This window comes from Cariama cristata, unplaced genomic scaffold, assembly GCF_000690535.1.
Source record: "Cariama cristata isolate BGI_N322 unplaced genomic scaffold, ASM69053v1 scaffold20666, whole genome shotgun sequence".
In the NCBI taxonomy this organism is placed as follows: Eukaryota; Metazoa; Chordata; class Aves; order Cariamiformes; family Cariamidae; genus Cariama; species Cariama cristata.
The window spans coordinates 4,354-19,657 of record NW_009620607.1 but is presented as its reverse complement, the minus strand read 5'-3'; the positions used below and the strand labels follow the sequence as shown (position 1 = coordinate 19,657).

The 15,304-nt window shown below is 41.0% G+C and overlaps 1 protein-coding gene across 1 annotated transcript; it reads right to left on the bottom strand.

The window, feature by feature from the left end:
• Positions 1-693: 693 nt before the first annotated feature.
• UBAC1 (UBA domain containing 1) lies at positions 694-13,624 on the bottom strand (the record flags this gene model as incomplete). Its single annotated transcript, XM_009701676.1, has 9 exons — positions 694-1,428; positions 4,013-4,151; positions 5,085-5,171; positions 6,285-6,516; positions 7,978-8,086; positions 8,799-8,901; positions 9,966-10,073; positions 11,330-11,403; positions 13,504-13,624. Coding segments are annotated over 9 exons (1,089 nt in total), but the record flags the coding sequence as incomplete, so codon positions are not given.
• Between the last annotated feature and the right edge of the window lie 1,680 nt (positions 13,625-15,304).

Below are 15,304 nucleotides of genomic sequence, written 5' to 3'. Positions count from 1 at the left end.
TCTTGCCTTTCCTAAAAAGGGCTGTGAAACACAAGACATGGCAGGGATTATGATAGATATCAATCACATTTCACTAATTTGAAAATAAAACCCATTTTTGTTCAGATTGTTAACAAAGTAACACCTGCAGAGCCCAATCATAAAAACTAGCTGGATATTGACAGGAGTTCTGTTCTTAAAAGCTCACAACGCCTCTCTGAAATCTCAAGTCAGTCTTCTGACAAAACAGGAAAGACAGAGCCCGGCATTCTTGGTATTTCCAAGGTAAAAATAAGTGTCAACAAAAAAAACTTCTATCATCTCAAAGAAGATAGTAATTTCAAGCGTGCTTTTAAATACGTTAAGATAAAAACCTAAGCAGTTCTGCTTCTTTACAGATCACCAATGAAAAACCCATGCAAATCAGTTGCTTTTTTTGTAAACAGTTTGAAACAAAGTCAAAACCCACAAGTCTCCCTTTCCAAAACTGTGCACATAAAAATGGAAGAAAGCCCACTATGTGAATATACCCCTCCCTGTGCTAGGATATGGCAGAGTTTGACCTTATGAACTGCAGCCTACTCGAGAATCCAAGTCTTGGTGTAGCAGACTCTCTTTCACAACAGAACTCGCATTTTTAATGTAGCTGACAGAGAATCTCCTAAGAGTATAACCACTGTGGGACTGCAACAACACTAACGCAGAAAATAAATAGGAAAAAGTAATGCTATTTAATAAAAGAATTCCATCTCTGAATTATCCTGTTTAAATTATAATGCAAGATAAACAAGTTTGGATAGAAATGTGCTTGCTCTCCCAATATTTTGACTTTTAAAAAACATTTCCTACGAATCAATTTAAAAAAAGGTTTTATAATTTGATATAGCCATAAATTAATACTGTATGGAGATGATTAATAACCTATGCTAGTGGTCAGTGACCTTTTGTAAACACTAGCCAGCTGCTAGCAAAACTGGCTAGAAAACTACCGTCACAGGCCCTTTTAAGAAGTAATATCATATTTCTTTCCAACAATCAGATTCTTAATTGTTTTCACAAAACCTTTTCCTATTTTTTGATATACTTTGATATACCTAATACCTGAAAACATAAACAAGTCTTCAAACCTCTTCCACTAACACTAAATCCACAAGGCAGTTAACTTCAGTTGGCCATAACTACATAAGCTCTTGTGTGAGACACCCATTCAGAGAGGGTCTCCTCCCCTCCCCTTCCATCCGTCCCCCTCCCCAAACAACCCATTCATCCTCCCGCTGAGGCAAAGGTGAAGCCAGGGACAGTAGGAAGTGGCACAGTGGACTGGCATTCCCCTCTACGTGCGATTCAGCGTCTGGAAGATTCGAGAGATCTGTAGCATGACAGGCCCAGTTTCTGGATCATTCATCCACTGAGTGCTGTTCAAGGGGTTTTCAAGCATATCCTCAAAGGCTGCCAAAAGATGGAAATTGCAACACTCAATTAGTCCTTTAGTCAGCAAAGGTTTCAATGTCTGGAATGCTTCAATAACAGGACAGTTAGAAATAACTACAACTCAAAGGCAGTGGGCAACCATCACCCAAAACCAGTGGGAATACACACCCTACATTTACCGTTTGCACTCCTAAGTCTCCACAGCCCGGGATGCTACAGGTTGTTACGCTCTCCCCATCCTCAGCATTAAATTCACTGCAGACAGAGGCTGATTAAACACTCAGCCTGGATTGTAGTCCACCTCACAAAACCTCAAGGACATGGGTTTCAGGAGCTAAAGCCTTAGCAAGTGTCTACATGCAGTAGCAGGCAACATGCTACGCAACTCATCCACTTATGAATGCCCATCTTAGAACTGGTCATTTGCTGCCCACAGTCCTGTAGGAAGACTCTTCTGCAAATCCACTCCTCTGATCAAAGATTTTCCGCATCCCAGCCTAGATTTCTTAATGGCTAGCTCTTGCACCCATATCTTTTTCCTCCCTTGTACTTAACCAAGACAGTTCATAAAAAGCACTGCCACCCCCTTGACTCCATTACCTCTGCTTTCCCATGCCGTACTTCGGTTGCCTATGGTTGCTCTCTCATAACAGCTCTGAAGAGAAAACTAAGCCAGCAAAATAAGAAGCAGGTATGCCAAAGGCTACCCATGAATGAGCAGCAGAGCCATCAGAAGTGTAGCCCCTTAAGCCCCCAAGTCCCAGAGCTCTATCTTTTCCATAGACACCCCTGGAGCCAGAAGGGAAGCAGCATCTTCCCTCTCAGCAGTGCGTACTTTCTCCTTTGTAGTGTTTGGAGAGGAGAGGATGTCAGGAAGGCAGCCAGTTCCACCTGCTTAGACATAGGCAGAAGGGGAAAGGCTGTCTGTGCAACAATTACCTCCATTTCTGAACAGTGACAGCAATCCAAATATTTAAGAGTGTTTTTTTCTTTCTATACACAGCTGTCTTTACAATAAGCTTCACTGTTGTGGTTTTTTTTTTTTTTTTTTTTTTTTTTTCTTTTTCTTCATGTGCTAGTTTTCACTCTTCTTCTTATGCTGACAGCTATTGCCGGAGCTAAGCTGCAAATTTGGCAGAAGAATGGTCCAGGCAATAATTTATAAGCCTTATGACAGACACTGAGCTGGACTACTGGACATTGGGAGCAGTCGTTATGGAACAGGACAAAAAAAGCAGTTGCACATCTGACCTATTCAGAAGTCACTGAAATGTCAGTGTTCTGAGTCTGGCATACCGGCACCAAGGTCAGCGTCTTAATTTTCCCAGGAGTGTTAGTGTACAAAGCTCCAACTGACATTAGTGGGAGCTGTTAAGTACTCGGCACCTCCGAAAGGCTCATCACTAATACCTTGCTCAAGGTCACGCAGCATGCCTACAGAAAAGCCCAGAATAAAGTACAGATCTCACCTTTCACCACTTTAACTCTATTCTTTTACACAGACTCAAAAGCTTAAAACTAAAGATTTATCACCATTCTGTAAGTATCCAATTAAATGCAAACATTCATTATTAAAATTCGTGACATAAGCAATTTGCAGATGTGTCATTAGGAATATATTCTCTGATGTTCATCCAAGCTTTACAAGCACATATAATGGCATTTCATTTTCTATTTATATTCTGAGCTGCAGTGTGGAACCCTTGTTGGAAATTAAGAGACCATTTGTTCAGAAATCAGAGTGGGAAGGTTCTGCTCTTGAATTATTTAAAGGCTTGCAAACTCTCCTAATTACATTTAAAGTAGTATTTTTAAAAGCTCTCTTGAAAGAGCTGCACATACACCCTTTATTTAAAAGCATTGCTTCAAACAAATTTTGAAGCCAAAGACTAAACGCAGAACTTTTTATATACATCACAGACCCAACGTCATTCTTCTGTATTGTCCTCCAGTGTCAGAGAGACCAATTAATCAGAGATTTATGTTTCACTGTCAGGGTCACCAGTTGGGTACTTGCTGTGCTCACGGCCTTCCTGACCATGAGCACACAGACTTTACTATGGAGCTGAAACCCAAGCAAGGGGAAGTGTATTTTCACATACATTATCTCAAGTTTCATAGGTAAGGTCTTAGCTCAGACTTCTTGTTTAGTTACTCTTCCACGAGTTATATTCCATCTCAATGATCAGGCCTCAACACACAGTAAGCTGACAGCAGGAGACAGCCTTGTTTTTTCTGTGAAATAATCAGAGTTCTAGATAAACATTCCTGATTTTTCCCCTCGTGGGCAAAGAGAGCACACAAAAGGTCTCCTAAATCCACAAAAGCATTGCAGCCAGCAGCTATTAAAGTTCTGAGTTCAGCAAGTGTAATCCAGTAGCCTGGGGAATTAGTATCATTTCTGGGACAGCCCCAAGTTCTGTTCCGGGTTTAGCTGAGTTGCAGTATGAAGCAAACAAACAATACAGCTGCTGAAAGTGAGGAAAAGGGTACAGAGCTGCACATACCCCACAAAGGCTGCTGTCTCATCACCCAGTCTCTACTCTTATTTGCTAGCAAATACAGAGACTGTATATGTATCAGGAATGCAAGTAGGACTTACCTAGTAGAGTTTTAGGGTTGGTTAGCCCTAACTGTACCACTGGGTTTTCTAAGATGGCTTGGAAGAGAGGGCTATTGGTGTCAATGCCCTTATCTAAGTCCTCTGGAGAAGGCTTTCTGTCTCCCAGCAGCCATTCACACTGAAAGAAATCAGAGGGCACAACAGATTTCATGATCAGTTCCATTAGAATGAAAGTGGGTCAAAAGATTTGACAGTGTGACATGTTAAAAATATTTTTTCCTCTCACAGTTAAAGACCGAGCTATACATTTATTTTCACACTAGATTACTATTCATTTGTCTATTGCTCCCAGAGAAATCAACTTTTATTTCAATGGGAACAGCAGCAGTGCCTGGTATGGTAATAAAGTTATACGAACTTTGGCTATTTGAAAGCTATGGGAAGATGTGTGTTATCCTACATGCGTACTGCCTCAAAGGAACCCCATCAACACGGCTACAATGCAGCAGCCTGAAGTACCACCCAGCCCAATAACCCCTCTCTTACAGCAGCCAGCACTGGATGCTTAAGAAGAGAAGATTCCTCAGCTGTCAGCTGCGTCCACATAATTTTCCTTAATCTATCATCCACTAGCAGGGGACTAATCAATCTTTGAAAACCTTCATATTTTTTGATTCCATAAACTGTGGAATCCATTGCTGCAGAATGGTAATTTACACACTGTATGGCTTGAATCTCTTGCTTGATCAATTATTCCTGTCCTTTAATCAGTTATTAATTATTGGGAATACCTTTTCCTTTCTCATGATAGCATAATCTCTTTTGCAGACTCTAGCGAGGGAGTCTCAAAAGCTTTTTGAAAATCCACATATGCTATCCCAACCAGATCAGCCTCAGTCTCATGCATGCTGAGTTCCTTTAAGAAGTCCAAAACCTCTGTATTCTAGTTCTGTATCTAATTCGAAAGAGGCACAGAATATACAGCGCTTGTTTCATCTCCCTTAAGAGCTGGGCTTTATGATAGATCTAAACATCAACCAATTCAATGACGAAAAGAATCAGTTGAACAGACTATTACAGCAATAAGGAACAGAAATGACATTGTACTCACGGCTGCATTTTGCTGGTTGTTGTTTACTCTGAGTGCATCCACAACTTCTTTTTCATCAAATCCCATCTCCATCAGGGCAATGACAGCCTATATCAGATTTGCACAGCTTAATAAACGTAACATTTAAAACAGAAATGAGAACAATCATATCCTTTCATCTTCTGTGCAGAAGCTTTTTGTGGGGTAAAAACCCCCCATTGTTTCCATGTGTTGACCACTAAGTAATCGTATCTACAAAGTTTTCAAATACCCTATATTAAAAGTGTCTTTATCATGGAAGAAGAATAAATCTTAAGAACGAAGGTAGTTCCTATCCTCAACACTGAAATTTGAATGCAAGGCAAAGAGCAAGTGTACCTGGGGTAGAAAGGAGAAGAGCAGGACAAAACCACCTTATTTTAGAACTTCTCTCATGTCACAAAGCTTTTGTTCACATCTCACCGACAGATCAAGTTTCACATGCACTTGTAGTCCTATTGACTCAATTTAATTTCACTTCCCAGATTTATTATATTGTTAGTGTTATGTATTTAGACAAGCATACCCAGATATTGTTATGAGAATGTTTAATTATTTAGAAATTGTACCCAGGTCAAATACATTTGCAGTTTTTAACGGAAATCTCAAGAAACGGTAAGTTGTAAAAGCAAAGTGCTGGATTCTAAAGAGCACCTCCTGGTGAGCTTACAGTGTGACAACACCACATATTTTCACTTCAGTTAATATTATCTTCTGAAAAAAAGGCTAATTTCTGCATTTGCTGCAAGACTTACATCTGCTGGTGATACTTTTCCTTGCCTCCTAAATACAATAATGCTCTTCTGTCCTTTTGTACAGCAAAAGGACCTACTCCTGTCCTGCAACCCTTCCTTCCTAGACAGCAGTCATAAAAACCAACGCCAGGAGCCTGGCAGCTCATTTCAGTCCCATTAGTTAGTTTTCAGGTGCAGAAGTAACAGTGTCAGTAATTTAGATACTGCTATCTGAGACAGCAGTGCATTAATTAGGTAATATCCCTTTCAGTAACCTGAATTTAAATAGTCCCTAAAGACTTCCACTAAAATGCTGTCAAGCCAGCATAATATATATCTACCCAGATGTCCCATTTCATTTATGAACTAAACATTTATTTGGATTCCATGGTGCCCACACAGTCCCTTTCAATCCTAACAGTTATATAGTGAGATAAACAGCACATACTCGTGGGTCTGGACGAAACTCTCTTTTCCTCCGGATCTTCTTGAATATTTCTGTCAGCTCATCCTTGGCCTCTTCCCCACCCGCTTCTGAACTAGGACCTGCAGTCGCTTCAGCAGAGGATGCACCAGCTTCAGCTGTGGCTTCTGATGGAGCCTGACCTGGAAGCGGAGCATCCACTGTAGGGTCATCTGCGTGTTCTATCAACCACTCCATGGCCTGTGTCACTGACATACTGAAAAGCACATCAAAACACAGGGATCAAAACCACTCCAGACGTACAGTAGTGTTCCACATATATTTGCCTTTCCACTTATTCCCGTGGTACACTGACTTGCAGGTTAATTAGTATTTGAAAAGTCATAAACAATAGAGTTCTGGAGCAAATCTCAGAGCACCTTAATTCTCTGTGTATTCAGGGCACCACAATCTTCTCTGAAGCCAGGAAGACAGAGGAACGAAGTCCAACTTGGACAGCTGCAACCCAGATTTTAAAAGGCATTTCTGAGGCAGTCACCTTATTCTGCACATCATCTGCTTTATTTCACAACAGAGAAATACTGACTATTTGCAACTGTTGACAGAACTGCAAACAAAGCATGTTCCAAATTTACACAGAACCAGATCTCAGATGCAAGCTGCTTTGTTGCTTCTCAAGGAGATCTCTCTCAGACATCCATCCAGTGATCAAGGAATGCCATTAACAACACAAGAGAGAAAGTGGGTGAAAAACATTGTACGTGCACAGTATGCCTTGAGCGACAGCAAAATTCGACACAGGCAATTGCACTTGGACACATACCACTCTGTTCTTCCTCCACTCTGACTTAAGAAGAAATCTGTGATCCCTCAAAGGAGAGGCCAGCCCAAGGGAACAGAACATCATGATCATAATACGTTCACTTGCTATGCAGTGTAAGTGCTCATGCTAAGGGATCCTGAGAGCGCCCCAACACATCTCTTCCCAATGAATATAGAGGAAGAAGCAAAGATAATGGTAGGGCAACTGAACATGTAATTTCACTTGACACACAGGAATTACTACATGTTCATAGAAAGGAAAGCCTTTGCCTGTTTGGCTTTTCAGTTACAACATGAAAGATGGAGGACATCAGGGGAGAAAGTCTTTCTGAGCCACAAGGGAGAGATACTGGAAAAGAGGGACTGGAATATGTTGTGGATTCTCTGTCATTAGAAATTTTTGAGAATGGCCTAACAAACCCCTCTCAGGAGAGAGGTAGTACAGCTGATACTTCTTAGGGCATGAGAAGAACCACATTCTACAGTTGCTATCTGGACTTCACAATATTCTTGTAATGTCTTTAAAAGATCAGCACAAAGTATTTTTCTACAGCTGAAAGACTGATGTGGATGGCCTAGGTTTGCTTTTTTCTCTGCAAAATCTGAATTCTAAAGTGGAAGAAAATGTGAGTTTAACACTTGGAAACAGTGCCAGCCCGGCAGCCTTGTGAACCGCAGACCAGTTATTCTTTCCAGAGCAAGCACAGCACTTTCCCCTTCCCTGTGCCACTGGCACCTGCGCGCTGCCTGTGGGAGCACTGTTCTTTGAGTTAATACTTTTTCCTACCTAGTTGTACGTGACCCACATAAGGAGACTTTAGAAAAAAAAAAATGCAAATTTTTTTTTTTTAACCATATCAACGTAATTTACAGGCAGCATGCTGAGTACACTTACTGATTTAATCGAAGGGCTTTGACAGCTCTGCTTTCTGGAAACCCCATTTCTGTAAGCTGTCGCAGAGCTATCTCATCCACTCTGTCTTCCTCATCCTCATCCAGCATGGCTACACATATACAAACAAAACAATGTTCAGATTGACTTCAAGCTAAAATAAAACCCTTTCTCAATGGAATGGCATGTGTTAAGTTCAAACCCCATTCTTCTCTTCCATCCCTTTTGTTTCTGCCCCGAATTCGCTACCTCATCATTTAATTTGCTGCACTCAGCTTGGTCCGGCTCAGATAGATTCTTCCAGGACAAAGACTTTGTCCAGATGTGTTCAAGATCTCAAATAAAAGACAGCTGACTCTCGCATGACCATGGTATTTCCACATAAGTAAATATACAGGAGACTCACTGAAGATCTATTTATCATTTATCTAGAAAGTAGTTGGGTCTGGTCGTAGCAGATCTCAAGGGCAGGCACCTCCCACAAACTGAATCAACAGCTACACTTTCTCCTCATTTTAGTATCTCCTTGTGCAATCTCAACTATTTTTTACCATCCCTAAAGCGCAACTCGTGAAATTTTCCAATTTTTTTCACTACTTATGATTGTATCTTTAAATGGAACTTCTCATCCGTCCCAAAGGGACCTTATAAATTCACAAGTTTTATACAATCTATATTTACAAAGTGAAGTCTTTGCCACAAAGTTTGTAGCAGCTTTGCCATAGACATCAAGGTCTGGAGTTCACTCTGCAAGCCCACTCTTCTGCTATGGAAGCAAACAAGTTCCCAGGATTGAACTAGTAACTACAAAGATATGTTCATACCATTTGCCTTCTTAAATAGTTCAACTGCATCTGGGTTCAGTGCTAGCAATTTCTGTGCAACTTCTATGAGAGACACTAAGATCTTCCGGAGTTCTGTCTGGAACTGCAAGAAAGGAAACTGTCAAAACATTTAGACAGGAAGTTACCAGACATCATTGAATCTTAATATATCTACTGTTAGTATCTCAGCAGTAGTCCGGCCCCCTGTACAGAAGGTTGCTTTATTTTCATTGTTTAGTCTCTCAGAAGCACTGGGCCTTTCCTGTGAAGTGCTACAAGTAAAAGCTACTGGGCAGAAAGGTCCTTTTATTTCTACCACAGCCTGTTGTCCAGTACCACCACAAGATGTGCAGTGTTCAAGAAACCTCACTGCTCCACAGAACACTTTGACTCCCTCCTTGCAGAAGTGCTGTAAGAAGACAGCCACAGTAGCTCCGTACCAGTGCTAACTTACTTCTGTGAACCAATGAGCCTTTCTGAGCTACTATTTGCTTTCTAGTAATCTAAATTTGAACAACATAGATCAAAGCTATCTTCCAAACTGAAGCATCACAAATTCCTTTCAGTTGGTCATTTGTTTTTAAATACGCTGTGCTCAGTTGGTCATGTTGGCTATTAAACAGCTTAAATGCCAATTGTCCCCTTTGGGTTACCAGGGCACACTGACAGCATGCAATATGTAGGCAGACTTGCTGCTCCATATCCCTACTAGTACAGAAGGGTAAAAGTAGGCCCTACACTGCTGAAGACAGTTAGAAGCATTATAGACTCTATCCGCATCCAACTACTGAAGTCAAAACTTATGCTTAATTTCTCTTTTCAAAACCATAGAAGAGAAAAAAACCACTGCAAACACCTGAACTATGTTAGACTGAAGAAACAGAAAACCCTAACTTCACATTTGCCAGATCTTGAATATGCTTACTGAGGCTTTCCGATGGACAAATAAAACATTTAAAATCATAATTTAGAACAGTGTTTTATTATCACTAAATAGCATGACCTGTGTCTAAATCTTAAGCTATCTACTTTAATATACATTATATACATCTGAATTTCTCTTATAGAGAAAAGAGAATCACATTCATATGTAAGAGAAAAGGTTATACAAGATAAAAGCCTATTTTTGATGTTAGTGTGCGAGTTAAAGTCAAGTCTAATACTTACATCTCTCATGTTGTGATGGGCCACAGCACGATCTACATTGCGAGAGGGCAGATTTGCAGTTGCTTTGAGAATAGCATCCTTATCAGGAGCTTTCTGCTCTTGTTTCCTCTGAAGGATAGGAAACATGATCAGGTTTCATAACCCATTATCCACACAACACAGAACACAGCATAGCGGAGAGCAGTTTCATATTCTTCACCAAGGCATCAAGCAGTGCTCTGTAACTTGCAACTAAGAGAAATAGCAGTCTAGCAATACAATGGATTAATAGCACCGGTATCACTTTGGAATTATAGAGCAAAACTGGACGTGTTGCCGCACTTTCAGTCCTTATACCTATTTCTGTTATCTAAACACACAGGGAAATTCCAGCATAGAGAGGGAAAGTGATGCATCAGACACGGAGAGAACTCAGAGGCCTCAGTGCCCAGGACCATATTCTGCTCCACATGGTCTGCTCATAGCACGCTCTCTTCAAACGCGTGGTTTGTCGAGAGATGTACCATTACTGTGCACAGGCTAACACTTAACTGCTTAACGCTGGAAGTGCTTCGCCGCTTGCAAGTATCATGCAGAGATATATGGTGCCTTGGATTTTCAGTACATGCTTATAGTCCAGGACAAAACATAGCAGGGTACAAACTATAAATATTTCCCAGTCTTAGAACTTATGCTCTTACAGTGACACTCTGCACAGCAAGACCATACTGAAGAGAGACATACACCAATACCTACAGGAAGCAAGAAGAAACAAAGCTGTGCAAGGACAAAGTAGAGAGACCCAGGAATTCATAATGTCAAGCACAAGCATCCAACAAAGTGTTTATGCAATAACATCAACTGCAGTACCACTGGTGCATAAGCATCATCCTGGGCATCACTGACCCTCAGTAACAATTACATTCCAATAAAATAAAATTAAAAAAAAAAAGAATAGTAAAGGGCCAACAATTCAGCTCTAGAGACCTGGTTAGAGGGTGACAAGCCACACATAGCTAAAGATAGAAGACAGCTTAACAGCAAGTCAACATATTTCTATTGGGTTTTCAAACAGAGACAAAGCAAGGCACTTGCTGAACTATACTTATACAGTTGTTAAGACATTCGTTCAAAGATCAAATCTATACCACTTCCACAGAGGGCGCCTGCATGTCTGATTCTAAGGCAAATGTTCTTGCAGTCAAAGTTAAACATGTAAAATCAGCTTCCTCAAAGTTTGGAAGAAATATGAAGCAATTTCCCTAGAATTTAACTGGCAGCATTTGCCTCTACAAGCAAAAAGAGCACACCACAGTAATCCTTCCACATAACATTAATGAAGCAGTTAATCAAAATGGCCGAGTTGAGAAGTCTTTCAAACTTACTTTCTCCTCTGCTGACACATCTGCCATTTTGGGGAGTGGAGGTGGCGCACGCTTCTTTATCAAAAGCAACACATCTAGAAAGAGAATGACACTGAAATACATTAGTAATGTGAAAATAGTTCTTGTAAGACGCTTCACAAATTCAATTTTTCCCGGAGAGAAATTTTGTATTAATTCCACAGTAGCATCACACCTTTTTTGCACTTTAAAACCTGTATGGCTTTACGCACTCCCCTTCACTGTTTGCAATTCTTTAGTGCACCATGAATTCAAAACATGGACCATTATTAGTTATGCTGATAGGTACAGGTTTCTTCTCCTCACACAACATTAAAGGAAGGGTATTACAGGCTGCAGTTGTCTTCTGCATTAATAGTACAGCAATTAGCTCATGATAATAAGAAGGCATCAGTACTTTCAGTGCTTCCACTGAGAAGGAAGCAGTAGAGGCAGGCCACGGTTTTTGGTCTAAGCTGGGGCCTTCCAACTGCAGTAAGGCAAGCACCAAGCTTCAACAAGAACTTCCAGTACCAGGCTGAAGCTCACCTTTGTGTGTGAATGGCAGTAAAGCGATCCACAGTCTACAGCAGGGATGCATCACTGGCAGCCCACCAGGGCAAGTCTCAAGAGCAAACAAGTCTTCAGTCTCAGATATTCCACATCACCTGGCAGGAGCTTGCTTTGGGCTTTTAAGACTAATACCTTCCCCTTACAAGGCACCCTTTTCCTAGAGATCATGTGATGCTTTACAGGTTTCTAACACCGCAGTTACTACCACATACATTCTAAGGGTGGAAAGACGCAGACACACTGCTTAGAGCCCACATCAGGCCTCTGCAGCATTTGCAGTCCTTCAGCCAGATATGGCCTGACACGCAGTTTTTAGTCCACTGCATTAAGCGGGTAAAAAGCAAACAAAGCATGCTTTGCACAACAAGTTTCCTTGGTCTGGCTCAGCACATAACAGCCAAGAGCAACAGCTGGTGAAGGCCGTTAACCCTCATTTGTCCAGCTGATCAGAACGCAAAAGGATCCACATGCTGGCTCTTGGCTGCCCTGTGCAGTCAGCCAGTGGCAATCAGCTGTTGGCTGCGATCTTGTCTCTCTGACAAGCACGGCACGTGAAAGGTAGAGCACATTGCAGAGGGAAAAGGAGCAAAGAGGCATTTGCATGACAGCTTACTATGACTACACAGTTAATACCGCCTAGCTGCTGCAAACTGCAATTCAAAACTCTGTAGAAGCTGGCACCTTGCCTAGAAATAATACACCACTAATCAGCAAAAATGCTGTCCCTTGCCTTTGCCTAAGATGGCACTTCTCAGCTCCTCTTTGGCTCTAAAGGTGATAGGTGACATTGCCTTGGAAGGGACACCAAACTGCTCATGTTCACAGCAGCAGTCCTCCAGCCTGCATGAAAAAACCCAGGAACTCTACTCCTGCTGAGTTTCTGGTTTAGACAATATTTCAGTCTACAGCAGTCCTGTTTCTCTCACTTTCTGCACTGTTGCTCTTTATTTCCAGAAGGGGCCATTGGCTTAAGCTATCTAGTAAAAACTGACTCCAGCTCTCATCTTCAGATCTTCTTTTGTTTCACATTAATCCTTTACACCTTTAAAGTTCAGGAGCAAATACACACCTCACATACTCTACTGTAGTCAGTGATACTATAGTGTTATGGATTCTGATCTACGTTTGCAGAGGACAGAATGAGATCTAAACTGCAGACGCTCAGATACACTTCAGCAATCATCCATTTGACCTGGAGACCTCAAGAAACCTCCCAAAAGCATTGGGTTGTCTATCTTGGAATACTCAGCCATGATAACTATTTTTGAATCATTCTGAAGGAGGATAAATGCTGCCCTGGAGGTTTAAAAAAAAAATCCTTTAAAAGGAGATAAAAATACTCCATTTAAGTTATTGACTTAACAAACACTCCTAATTCCTTTTCAATACTTAAAAGAAAGAGTGAAGACAAGCAAACTGCTCAAGGTGCCTTCTCCAGGGGGGAAAAGAAAAAGAAAGTATTTTTCCTCCTTTTTTTGCTACCTTTGCTTCCTATGTCAACACAGAGAGTAGATACTAAAAAGGTTTCTGTTTAGAACTTGCCAAATAGTTAAACACAAGCTCATGTTTCCAGGCTGATGGGATTAAAAACCAGACAATCTTACCTCTATCTTGAATGTTTTCCTCCAACACTGTTTTTGTGTCTGTCAGCACCTTCTCAGAAGTAGCATGTATCAACTTATGATGTGTCACAGTTTTTGGATCCTCCAAGCTCCCAGGTACACACTGCAGAAGATAATAAATATTGAAGATCAGAATACAGAGATAAACCTACTGCATGAATCACTGCACTTTGCACTTAAGATTCTCCACATACAAACTGTGCCACCATTTACTGGCTTCTTAATAGCTTAAGCTAGAGACTAGTGCATAGAATGTATTTTATTAAAGAAACTGAGGCTTGATCTGTGGTAGGTTTCAATACAACACTGACTGTGGTAGGTTTCTACCTGCATATCCAAGCTCCTGGCTGGAAAGAATAATCAACAAAAGGAAGGATTCTAGCCTTATGGGTCCCTTCCAACTTGAGATATTCTACGATTTCAGTTCCAACCAATTATGATGTTCTAAAAAAAATCTTTAAATAGACAGTTTCAAAGACCTAACATTACAGCCCAATCGCTCCAAATGAGCCCTTCAAGGGCACCAGCCTACATGAGTGGATTTATACTTTTGCAGTGCAGTACATCTCTGTCATACTTAATTCTGAGTGCTCGGTTCTACGCTCAGGCCTACAGAGATCTGGAACAAAGCAAGGATGCTCTAGGACCAACAGTTATGTTAATTCTGCAACAGATCACTAAGGTCACTCACTCTTAGTGAAAAGACTGGGGGTAGCAACTAGTCTCATGAACTAAGAACACAAATCTACAAAGATTATCCAGTGTTTTTACAGAAGGCAAGGCTATAATAATGCAGTACATTTCTGATTTGTACCTAGCATGAGAGGAGAGACTCTCTGCTTCATCTAATAATTACTGTTTACACACACTGTCAGACTAAACAGGCAACTGCCAGCAGTGATTTTGGTATCCTTGACCTTAAACAGGGAAGGAAACAGCAGTTCCTGCACCTTGTTTCAAGCCAGCGTCAACAGATTTGGCTGCTGGAGCCCTAACCTGGCTTCTTGCTGAAAGTGCTGAACAAAAGTTAAATTATCAGCTTTTCTTCCCAACCATAAATAATCAGCATACAATAAATTTTTTTACAGACGAATGTTGTGCTCAATTCCTTATTACATTTCTAGATTGTATGTCAATTCACTAGGAAATCAAGTTCAAATCCTGAAAAAAAGCACATGCACACACAGGCCTTGAACTGACTTCACACCAGAGTGGCTCCCAAATCCGCAGCGATGGATTTCAAGAACATTACATCAGTGCATCTAGAGGCTTCTAATTTGTTCCAGTGGAAAAAGAAAGCATAGTGGTTGCAATTCCAGAAAGGTAAAATTAAAAATAACAACCTACCAAAACCATGAAACCGATGCTGCTGTTTTCGCCACAAAATAGGACACTTAATACTGACCTCACCTGCTCTGCTCAGAGTAAACAGCTTTTAACGACACCTCTTTCAATACATGTTTCTACCAAGCCACTTTTACCATGTCTGCAGAAAACTGCGTACACCCTTCATGTAACAGAGCCTTTTCCAGAAACCCCACTAAAATCAGTGCTTCATGTCGAAGCCTTATGTCGAAGCCTTTAGTCCTGCTCACCATAAAGAGTAAACAGCTTTTAACGACACCTCTTTCAATACATGTTTCTACCAAGCCACTTTTACCATGTCTGCAGAAAACTGCGTACACCCTTCATGTAACAGAGCCTTTTCCAGAAACCCCACTAAAATCAGTGCTTCATGTCGATGTAGCCTTTAGTCCTGTTCACCATAATACGTATCACCAAT